Source organism: Brassica napus, chromosome A7, assembly GCF_020379485.1.
Source record: "Brassica napus cultivar Da-Ae chromosome A7, Da-Ae, whole genome shotgun sequence".
NCBI lineage: Eukaryota > Viridiplantae > Streptophyta > Magnoliopsida > Brassicales > Brassicaceae > Brassica > Brassica napus.
The window spans coordinates 10,245,959-10,257,823 of NC_063440.1; the positions used below are offsets into that span (position 1 = coordinate 10,245,959).

The following is an 11,865-nucleotide window of genomic DNA, read 5'->3' on the forward strand; positions in this document are numbered from 1 at the left end:
AAGATCTACAAAAAGAAAAAGATGAATTCTCTCTAATTTCAATATATGATAACACTATTGAAATTCAATACCTGGACCGAGATCTCAGGTCTTCCATATCGGTCGATAAGTATTGACCAGCGAACGAGATCTGTCTGCTTTAGTGATGGAAACTCCATATTCCTCCTCCTTCATAGTAAACGCATTTAACGTTTCTTCTACTGTCCCTCCCGTCTCACTAACATCCTTAAGTTCCTCGAACATCATCTTCTTCTTCTTCCTCGGTATTTTGGCAGCCATGACGCCATCAGCAACAAAGATTGCAAGCTCGGAGGGAGGCAATGTCATTTTCTTTCTCTTTACCCACTCAAGAATCTACAGAAACACTCACATTCCGTAGTTAATCCCATACAAAAATAATAACCTCTAATGATGAATTCGACATAGACCTCGTAGGCGTGTTGGTGTTTTTCGTCCTCGTCGAGAAACTTAGCCCAGCCAAAGAGATCTACTTGAGTGATGGAAACTCCATCTTCTTTGTTAAACGTATTTAACGTCTCTTCAGCTGTCCTATAAGCTTCCTTCTCTATACGATCCAGCAGTTTCTCGAACATCTTTGACTTTTGAGTCTTAGATAGATCATCAGCAGCCTTGACGCTGGAAATGTCCCTCTTCCAGATGAGAGACTTCTTCACGCCAGACGAGGCAGTCACCGTTGTACCGGTTCTTTTCCAGAGATGAGAACAGGAAAACGTCATAATTATACGGCAGAAGGTCATTGTCGCAATTGATCTTTGGTATATTCTCTTGCTTTATGAACACTAAACACCCTTAGATGCGAAGATATGCAAAAAAGTTCAAAAAAGGTCATTGTCGCGATTGTTAAACCCTAAATCTTCATAAACCTAAGGGGGTGTTATTGGTTCATATATTTTAATAGATTTGAAAATACAAGTCTAATCTAGTGTTATTGGTTATGTGATTTTAAAATCCATATTCAAATTCATTGTTATTGGTTATATGATTTTAAAATCTATATTCAAATCAATTGTTATTGGTTTTATGATTTTAAAATAGATTTTAAAATCAGGTGTTATTCAATAATAATAATTTGTTTGAAGATTTGATTTAAAATTAGATTTGAATGGATTTATGAATGATTTTAAGTTAAAAATACAAAGGAGCAAATATTGAGTTGAACTTTGATATTTTGACAAATCTGTATTATTGGTTTTCCTAATATCTTTTTGGCACCAAGTTTCGTATATATGTATTGCATACGTTAATTATAACAAGCACTCGCAAAGATATGATTATTTTGTTAAACGGTAGTGTGCTTGTAACTTTTCCATTTATTAAAAACATTGAGCACTCATCACACTTTTGAAAGTTTTCTATTTTTTCAATTGTCCAATTTCTACATTTTCCTAGGTTTTCTATTTCTATCGCAGTGGTCGATCTATCATAGTTTTATATATAATCTCTACTATACATTAGAAAATTAACACAAGAAACAAACACTTTAAAACCCTAAAAGAGACCTCTATCATTAGTTTAATGATTAGTCTTCCTCGGTACCTTCTTGCGTCTATTTTGTTGCAACTTCCTCTGGTGTTAATAAGAGACCTCTACATTATTGTACGTAGCTGCTCCTGTTTTAAATCTTGCTTCTTAAAGCAGTTAATCAGTGTCTATCTTTAATCATTGAACTTATGATTATCAGGACATAAACGAACTGATATAGAGAGTTTATTTGGACAATGTTAGCCGCAGCCAGTTACAAAGTGGAGGTTAATTCACTTTCATACGAAGATACAAGTTGTATATAATGATGTAAACAGTGATATAAGAACCTGTAGGCACTATCTTATCATTATGGTATCTCTACTTAACTATTTGGCTGATTTATGATAATCCAGTTATTTTGATTCTGAAATCTATATCATTGATTTTGAAATCTACTTATTTGACTTTAAAATCTATGTATTTATCAAAATTTTCTAAATCAAAGAAAAAATCCTAAATTCATTAAAATAGTACAACTAATAACCTCCACTAAGACTTCGTTGGCCCTAACAAGAATAACAATCTTTGTATCTCTCTAATATCATTTAAGAAGTCACATTTATACTTCTTGGGCTTACTCTAATTCTCAGACTTTGGATTTTAAATTTTTATAGTTTAGGTTTTGTAGACGGCTTTAAGACCATCATTATCCCTGAAACCCTGAAAGTGTTTCTAAAAAAAAAAAATATTTTTTGTTTGAAAAAAAAAATTTAAGAGGCACATCAATCGCGGACCGGCATGTGTCGGTGGAGCATGCGAACAGTACAAAAACCCATACAAATTCAGTTCTTATTTTGGGCTTTCTAAAACCAATTCTTAACATTTTGGTGGAACCCTCCACCCCTCATTAAAAATGCATTAAGATCCTCTTTAAAACCTTGCGATAATGATGGCCTAAGTGTTGTTTTTTCAGCTATTTTTTAAAATTTAATTACTTTCTCTTTTTAAGTAATTGTACATGACACTTTGATTAGTTATAAAAAGATGAGGTGAATTTAACTATTTATCATAGAGGTGTGAATCCAAGTATATTGTTCTATTTTTTACTACAGTTAGTTTTTTTTTTTTTTTTTTTTTTTTTTTTTTTTTTTTTTTTTTTTAGATACCATTTCTGAATAAGTTTTAAAAAGTTTTTACAGACCCACTAAGATGATGCAAACGATTAAACTACATAAAATCAAAACAGATGTGAAGCAAGGTGTAGTTTAGGAGAATTTGTGTAACAGCTCTTTAGACTTGGACTCTATCGAACCAAATGGAGAGGAAGGTTTGTTGTTGTTGTTGAGTTTGTAGAGTAACAGGTCTCCGCAAATTTGTTGTCTCTCTATCCAATGAAAAAAGCTTTGAGCGCAGCTGTAGAGATATGTCCTTTATAATTTGAACTGGGGGCCTAGCTGAGTTTGAGTGAAACCTGTTGTTTCTTTCCTTCCAAAGGTGATAGATGGTTGCCTGAAAAATTAGATGCATCATGATTTTTAACTTTCCTGTGAGTTGGGGAGAAGAGAGCCAAGCAACAATGGCCTGTAGTTCTGAAGGGGGAGTGAGTCTTGATCTGGAGACTAATCCATTCCATACAGAGAGAGAGTAGTCGCATTCGAAGAAAATATGAGGTGCAGTTTCATCGCAGGTGGCACACAATAAGCACGTTGAGGGAACATTCATACCCCAAGAAATTAACCTGTTTCGAGTCACCATTCTTTCTCTCATGACGAGCCAGGTTATGAAGGCATGTCTAGGAATCCGCTTTTTAAACCAGACGACCCTGTGCCATTGTGCAATAGGTGGGTCAGGATTTAGTGTGCTGTAGAGCTTAGAAACAGAGAAGTCCGTAGGTTGGTCAGCTGGAGAATTGCGCCACAGAAAATAGTCTTCATCTATGGAATCAACATCAGGCACTTGAGCCGGAAGTACTGAACGAATGTAACGGAGAATTGGGTGTCTACTCCTCGCTGAAATGTTCCACGCGCCATTCGTTATAATGGAAGAGACAGAAGCATCCAAGGGAACACCCGAAACCATAGGGCCAGTTGGTCCGGTTCTTGAAAGGATTGGCCCATCAGGAGTCCAAATATCATGCCAAAACGAGGCTTGCCTTCCAGAAACCACATGACACATGATGAGGGGACGAGTCAAGTCCCGCAGCGTCATCAGCCATCTCCATATCCAGCTCCCAACAGAGGTGAAATCAACAGTCCAAAAGAGATTATCCGGAACATAATGACGTTTCACCCAAGCAACCCATAAGGACCCCGATCCCGCAAAAATGTTCCACACGTGCTTAATTCCATAAGCCGTATTTAGACCTGAAATCCGGCGAAGACCTAATCCTCCACTCTCTTTCGAGGTGCAAACTGAAGACCATGCTACTTTGGCTCCCCTAGCCGAATCTGGCGCCCCAGACCAAAGGAAAGCGTTTAACATCTTTTCAAGATCCTCCACACAGCCTTTGGATAGAGGAAAAGCTGATGCCCAGAACCCTATGATGTTGTAGAGTACTGACTGAATTAGTTGTAACCTTCTAGCGAATGATAGATGTCTTGCTTGCCACGAGGTAACCCGAGATCGAATCTTATCCAGAAGAGGCTGATAGTCTGTTCGCCTAGCCTTGTGTGGTATCAACGGCAAACCCAAGTATTTTACCGGGAGAGAACCCATAGTAATGCCAAACTCAGAAGCCAAACTAGCAGATGCTTCAGAATTATCTCCATTAACGAAGACACATGTTTTACGGAGGTTTAAAGCCAGGCCCGTACTCTTCTGAAAATCTCTAAGCACCGTTAGTATACCTCTAAGGGAGTTAGAGGTTCCATCGAAGAAAATAAGCAAATCATCAGCGAAGCTCAGATGAGTAACTAAGGGGTCTAAGCAACTCGGGTGAGCTCCAAACTTCCCTTCACGAACAGCAATGTCCAACTCCTTGGATAGAATATCCATAGCCATAACAAATAGAGATGAAGATATTGAATCACCTTGCCTCAAACCCTTTTTTCCAGGGAAAAAACCTGAGAGTTCTCCATTCAGCGCAACAGAGTAATAAGGTGTTGTTATGCAAGCCTGAATCCAACTTATGAAAACAGGAGGAAGGTTGAAGGCAATAAGAATATTGAGAATAAATCCCCATTCAATGCTATCAAAGGCTTTGGAGATATCAACCTGAAGACAGCCTTTGGTGATTCTTCCCCTCTTGTGGAAATCAGCAACCAGCTCAGACGCAAGTAAAACATTTTCACAAAGCACTCTGCCCTTCACAAAACCCACTTGGTTCCTTTGAACCGTATCCTGAGTGATAGTCTTAAGCCTAGCAGAGAGGGTCTTTGAGATAATTTTGTAGACAGTATTGCATAATGAGACTGGCCTGAAATCTGTCAGAGCAGACGCTCCAGCTATCTTAGGAATCAAAGAAATCACTGTTGCGTTAGTCTGTCTTGGCATATAAGACGTAAGAAAAAAGCTCTGCACTGCGCTAATCAAATCTCTCCCAACCAGATCCCAAGACGAGGTGAAGAATTCTGAGGTGAATCCGTCTGGTCCTGGAGCTTTGCATTTTGGCAAGGAGAAGACGATTTCCCTGATCTCCTCATCCGTTGGAATTGCCACCAAAACATCAGTTCGAGAGGAGTCGTGTCGATAAGGGTGAATTTCCCGAATATATCCAACTGCATAAGGAGTAACTGCCACATTCGATCTCCCTTGAAGATAGGAATAGAATCGAATGACCATGTTCTTCATTTCCTGTCCATCAAACACCCTTCTATTATTCTCATCAGTGAGGAAGTGAATGACATTCCTAGCCAGATTTGCCTTAACAGACTTGTGAAAAAAAGCCGTGTTCAGATCTCCTTTTGTCTCCCATCTGACCCTAGACTTTAGTTTGAAAAAGTTCTGTTCAGCTGCAGCCAGGAGGAGCCAAGAATCTCTGGCAGTTGCCTGAACCTGAAACAGCTGTGGCGTGGGATCTGTCAAAACCTGAGATTGAATATCCTGCAGCTTCTCAAAAGCCTCTTTGGTTCTCTTTTCAATATTGCTGAAACCCTCTCTATTTATCCCTTTGCAACAAATCTTTGCTGCTCTCAGCTTTTGATAAAAGGATAATAAAGGTGTTGAAGATAAGACCGTAGAAGTCCAAGCAGCCTCCAGAAGTTCTTTGTAGTTCGGGTGGGAAGTGAAAAAAGTGAAGAAGGTGAATCTGGTTGTCCTTCGAGGAGGATCAATTCCAAATTGCACTATGCAAGGTGAGTGGTCTGAAGATCCTGGGGCGTCAAAAATTGCTAGTGAATTAGGAAACTTTTCAATCCATGCCTCATTAATAAGAGCTCTGTCCAGCTTCCTAGTCCTGGGGCTGGTAGGGCTTTTGTTTGACCAAGTGAAGAAACATCCTCTGAAGGCTAGGTCAAAGATCTCACTCTGCTGCAAACATTCTTGAAAATCTGTCATACCTCCGATCGATAGGTCAGAAAGATGAAGGGAGTAAGCTTCTGATGACGCCAATACTTGATTAAAATCACCTAGTACGAGCATAGGAGAATCCTGGATAATCGATGATCGAGAGATCTGTTTAATTGCGTCCCATAGAGGAAGCCTGTCACTCCTCTCGTTGAAAGCATATACAAAACAAACAGTCAGGTACTCCTGGGTAGCTGGGTCAAATATGCCACAAACCATGATCTGCGGCGAGCGGAAGTAGATAGCAACAGAGAGAGAGGGGTTCCAAACCACAATTATTCGTCCATTCTCTGATTGAGGACTGTGGTTGGAGTCAAAGTTCCATCCCGGTAGAGTAGAAGTCATTAAAGAGTGTAAAATATCTTGCTTCACATGAGTTTCCAAAAAAGCGCCAAACATTGGGCGATTATTATGCATCCATCTTTGAACATCCGATTTCCTTGTATTGCCATTTAGGCCTCTAACATTCCAGCAAAAACACTTCATAAGAAGGACAAAAAGGTGGTGATGAAGCACTTAGGCTTCCAAAAGAGGGGAAGACTTCCCATTGGGCGAAGACTCCCGTTGAACCACATTTGGAATATCAGAGACCGGACTTGATTTTTTTGGAGAGTGAGAAGAAGAAGCATCCAAGTTATTGCATAGCTTAACCATCGCTTGACGCTGTTGATACCTTATCCTCCTACGATCCTTAGCTGTAGCAAACGGAGGCAGCTCAGCCTCAGCCGCAGCAATATACTACAGTTAGTTACATAAGCACTCTTAATAAATTAAAAATATTATATGTAATTGTTATTATAAAAAAAAATATTTTATTTTATTTTTGGTTTATATTTATATTATTTTAAAATAATATATATATGATAAAAGAAACATTTATTAAAAAAATTATAATATTAAAATGAAAATATGAGAAATTTGGGACTAATTACAAAGACTTGATAGTTATGCTACATGAACTTTAGGCATGATCAACTTTCTCAATGGAGTTGAAAAAAAAAAAAAGAACTGAAGAGGAGATTCTTAGACTTCATGGTATCCTAAATTCTTCGGAGACAGAATGAAATTACAGATTATTTAGTTAGAACCAGTGTTTTGAAATCCGACCCGGAACCGCGGTTGAACCGGTAAATCCGGTGATCCAGAAAAAATCTGGTTTGGATTTTGTGAAAAACCCAATATTTAAAAATCCACAAAACCCGTAAAAACCCACTAAAACTCGGAACACGATACCGGTTGAAACACCGGTTGAACCAATAAATAACTTTTACGTTATTTTTTAAGTTTTTAGATTATTTTTTATATTCTAAGTTTTCAATTAAGAAGTTAGATGCTGACAAAAAAAAATAAGTTTTCCCTTTTCAGTTTTATATTTGTGATTTTTAGATTTTGATCAAGATTTCACTATGGCACTTGAAGAAAATGAAGTAAACGATGGTAGAGAGAACCATTAGTTGATGTGATTTGGTGTTATTTTATTTCTGATATTCACAATTTATTACAATGATCTTTTACTTTTGGTTTATTTTGAATTTGAAGTTTACTTTATTATTCACATTAGACATTTAAATATTTATGCATTTTATATCTTGATTTTTTTAGATGTCATAATTCTTACTATGTTACAGAAAAATTTAAATAATCTAAACTATTTTTTGATATTTTATATGTCAAATGAAAATACAAAATATATAAAATTAAAGTTAAGTGTTTTCTAAATACTTTTTAAACATAAAATATATACATATCCAAACTATTATTTTATGTTTTAAAAAACATTTAAAAAATATTAAACTTTAGTTTCTATATTTTTATTTACATAGCTGATATATTATTATATAATAAAATTAATTAATTTATTAACACGCGGTTCACCCGCGGTCGACCCAGTGACCCATCGATCTGGTAAGTCGTCCGGGTCGGGTTTAAAAACATTGTTATGTTTTTTCTGTCAGTATCTAACTTCTTAATTGGAAACTTGGAATATAAAAATTAAAAACTAAAAAAAAAAAAGTAAACGTTATTTATTGGTTCGACCGATGGTTCAACCTGTACCAGATTCCGGATTTTACCGGGTTTTTGCAGGTTTTTGCGGGTTTCTAAATATTGGAGTTTTCACAAAATCCAAACCGAATTTTTTCTGGGTCACCGGATTTACCGGTTCACCCGCGGGTTCGGGTCGGATTTCAAAACACTAGTTAGAACTGTTCAACCAGATCTTTTGTTTTGTTGTTTATTTTATTCTGATATGATTATTCAAACCAACTTAAACTTGAATAATATAATGGTGGTCAATTTTATTTTACTTTTCTTTGAAAATCATTTTTAAGAATATAAAATTAAAATCATTCAATGAAAATTATATAAAAAAGCTATAAAATATAGTTGATTAAACAGATTTCAGTAAATATATTAATATATAGTGATAAAACATCTTACATTTTGAAATAATAAAAATATTTTAAAGTATCATACATTCTGAAACAGAGGGAGTCCATGTTAAATTGGATGGAAATCATGATATGTTTAACGTCTTTTCAAAAAAAAAATTGTTATTTTAATTAGTATATATACGAGAATGATTAAGATACAAATATACAATTTAATTTTTTTGTCAGCTATATACAACTTACTTTTCAAAGACATTTAATTTTTTCGAAATTGTTTACTAGTAAAATGTTATATGCTTAATTTTAAAAACGAGTCATGATAATGGAAACCCTGGAAAAAAGGGAAAATATATACAGAAAGTCAAAGAATGTGTCTGTCTGGTAATGAAGAAAGGATCTAACTAGCAACAAAAGGAAAAAGACAAGTCAGCCTACTAAGAATCTTCTTGATATCAATCACACACAAGAAAGAAAAAACAAACAAACAAAAAATCTCAAACGCGGTTTCTTGATTACTGGAGGCTAAATCGAATGCTCAAAACTTTCTTCTTCTTCTCATGGTCTTTCAAGATTAGTCAACCGTATCAAATGGAGAATCGTAAAGGAGGAAACTCGACCGTACCGAGCTCCGAAGCTTTGAAGACGACGCTTCACAGCGCGATCCAAGCTTTAGGTCGTGGTTTCGATGTCACATCCGATGTTCGTCTTCTGTACTGCAAAGGAGCTCCTGGTTCAAGACTTGTTCGTATCGAACAAGGACAAAACAGAGATCTTGAGTTGACCGATGGGTTTCTTCTTCCTAATGTCCCCGCTGATATCGAGTGCTCACTAGGCGAACCTTACATAGATAGAATCTCTGTTTGCAGCTTCCACCAGGTGACTTCTTTGTCCTATTGTTGAAACTGACATTAAGCTCCTTTTGTTCGTACCATCCTAGGGTATTTAACCTTTTGGTTTTTTCTAAATTTGGAAACTTTTGACTTTGAACTGGGACAATTGGTGCATTTGTAAGTTAAGATGCTAAGGGAAACTGTTTGTTAATATGTTCTTGTTCTTTTTTGGTAGATGGCAGCAAACTTTAATGAGAGGTCAGGTGTAAAAGGGAACATACCACTAGGATGCTTTAACGCCATGTTCAATTATACCGGTTCTTGGCAAGTAGATGCAGCTTCCACAAAGTCTCTTGCACTTGTTGGCTACGTTATTCCTCTTTATGAAGTCAAACTGGCTAAGCTTACTTTGTTTTTGCGCAACGACATCAAACAAGCCGTTCCTTCCTCATGGGATCCTGCTTCCTTAGCTAGGTATAGTCCACTCTGTTTTCTTTATCTTATTCTCTCAGTGGTTTTATTACACTCTCTTTTCTTCAGTTTTAGGGCCGGTCTTGGGCAAAAACCAAATGAAACATTCGTTGTTTCTAGTTCCTAATTTTTTGAAAAAAATTACATAGACATAGGCCTCCAAATTTGTTAAAAAAATATTTATTGAAATATATACTAAATCGCCTACAGTTCCAAAATCTGAGGGCCAGCCATGTTCAGTTCTATATCTTATGGTCTGAGTAGATGACATTTAACATGATTCTGATATGGTGTCTCCACTTGTTTACTCAGCTTTATCGAAAACTATGGGACTCATATTGTAACGTCGGTTACAATTGGTGGAAGAGACATGGTTTACATCAGACAGCATCAGACTTCTCCTTTACCAGTATCTGAAATCGAGAACTATGTCAACAACATGGAGGAACACAGGTTTCACAAAGCAGAGACTCAATCTATTATTACCGAACCCTTAAAGTACAAAGACAAGGTTAGTAAAAACGTCACAGTCCATAATTTTAAATAAGAGATTTTTACCTGAAAAGGCTCTCTCATGTAGGATATTACAGTAATCTTTAGGCGAAGAGGAGGTGACGATCTTGAGCAAAGCCATGCTCGTTGGGCTGAGACAGTACCCGCAGCTCCAGACATTATCAACATGACGTTTACTCCTATAGTCTCTCTCCTCGAAGGTGTGCCTGGTCTACGGCATTTAACTCGTGCCATCGAACTTTACTTGGAGTGTGAGTTTCTATTATAAAAAAAATCAAACTGTTTTTAACATTCTCATAAACATAAAAGACACTACTCTTGATGTTTTTGTCAGATAAGCCTCCTATGGAAGATTTACAATACTTCTTGGACTTCCAAATAGCTAGAGCTTGGGCTCCTGAACAGAGCAACCTCCAACGCAAAGAGCCTGTGTGTAAATCTCTTCACTTCAGCTTAATGGGTCCAAAACTATTCATCAGCGCTGATCAAGTAACGGTTGGGCGTAAACCGGTTACGGGTCTCAGGCTAAGCTTAGAAGGAAGCAAACAAAACCGTCTCTCTATCCATCTACAACACTTGGTCTCTCTCCCCAAGATCTTGCAGCCACATTGGGACTCTCACGTGCCTATAGGTGCACCGAAGTGGCAAGGACCGGAGGAACAAGATAGCCGTTGGTTTGAGCCTATCAAATGGAAGAACTTCTCTCACGTAAGCACCTCTCCTATAGAATATACGGAGACACACATAGGCGATCTCTCTGGCGTTCATATTGTCACCGGAGCTCAGCTTGGTGTTTGGAACTTCGGAACAAAGAGCGTTTTGCATTTGAAACTACTCTTCTCTAAAGTCCCTGGATGCACAATAAGACGGTCTGTTTGGGACCACACACCGGTTGCTTCCTCGGAAAGACTCGATCCGGGAGGTCCGAGTTCGGCCGAGGAGAAGAGAGAGGACGTGTCGGGGCAATCAGGGAAGTTGGCTAAGATTGTTGATTCATCAGAGATGTTGAAAGGACCGCAAGATTTGCCTGGACATTGGCTTGTCACTGGAGCAAAGCTAGGCGTTGAAAAGGGTATGATTGTGTTGCGTGTGAAGTATTCGTTGCTAAATTATTGAGAGGTTTTTAGATGAGATCTTGTTTTTCCGGCGGCCAGGAAAATTTTACCGACAGCATTCTTTGCACAGCGAATCTTCATGTACATGTTTCAGTTGCTTACAAGAACCGTTCGGTTTGGTTCAGTTTTAGTTTGTTTTGGTTTTGTATCGGTTGATTTTAAGTTTTGGTTCGTTTGCTTTTTGTAGATGATTTTTAATTTTATTATTATAAAATCAAAGATGTAAATTATAGTCGGATTCAACACATGGTCGATGTTTCTCGACACGTTTCTGTAGAATTTATGTGTCATGTATCATAATCAATTAATCATCATAAAAATCCTGGAAGAAAATAACAACGAGTTTCTCCACTGAGCAGGTTACGCCTCTGACTGTTCAGATACACCTTTCATCGATATTTGCTTTTTTTTTTACTCAATATCGAATGCTTATATTAAGTTGATTATTTTACGGGAATTGAATATATAAGATCAAACCGGTCATACGGAAACCTGCCTCAAGATGAGAAAAAGGTTTGGCACTCTCATGCTTACGAGGTTAAGTCCGGTTTGTGGGCT

General features: G+C 37.3%; 1 protein-coding gene across 1 annotated transcript; it reads left to right on the forward strand.

Annotated features, from left to right (window-relative positions):
• The first annotated feature begins 8,724 nt into the window (after nucleotides 1-8,724).
• Nucleotides 8,725-11,537, forward strand: LOC106435231 (MACPF domain-containing protein CAD1-like). The gene is made up of 5 exons (XM_013876098.3): nucleotides 8,725-9,254; nucleotides 9,444-9,682; nucleotides 9,992-10,190; nucleotides 10,260-10,443; nucleotides 10,527-11,537. Exons 1-5 carry the CDS (start codon nucleotides 8,910-8,912, stop codon nucleotides 11,306-11,308), a joined length of 1,749 nt encoding a protein of 582 aa, XP_013731552.2. The 5' UTR covers nucleotides 8,725-8,909; the 3' UTR covers nucleotides 11,309-11,537.
• Nucleotides 11,538-11,865: the final 328 nt, after the last annotated feature.

Bases quoted from the DNA above. Each gene is read 5' to 3' on its own strand.
- LOC106435231 (XM_013876098.3), top strand. From the start codon at position 8,910: ATGCTCAAAACTTTCTTCTTCTTCTCATGGTCTTTCAAGATTAGTCAA. The intron at 10,191-10,259 runs GTTAGTAAAAAC...TCTCTCATGTAG, and splicing joins CCTTAAAGTACAAAGACAAG to GATATTACAGTAATCTTTAG. The intron at 10,444-10,526 runs GTGAGTTTCTAT...TGTTTTTGTCAG, and splicing joins CATCGAACTTTACTTGGAGT to ATAAGCCTCCTATGGAAGAT.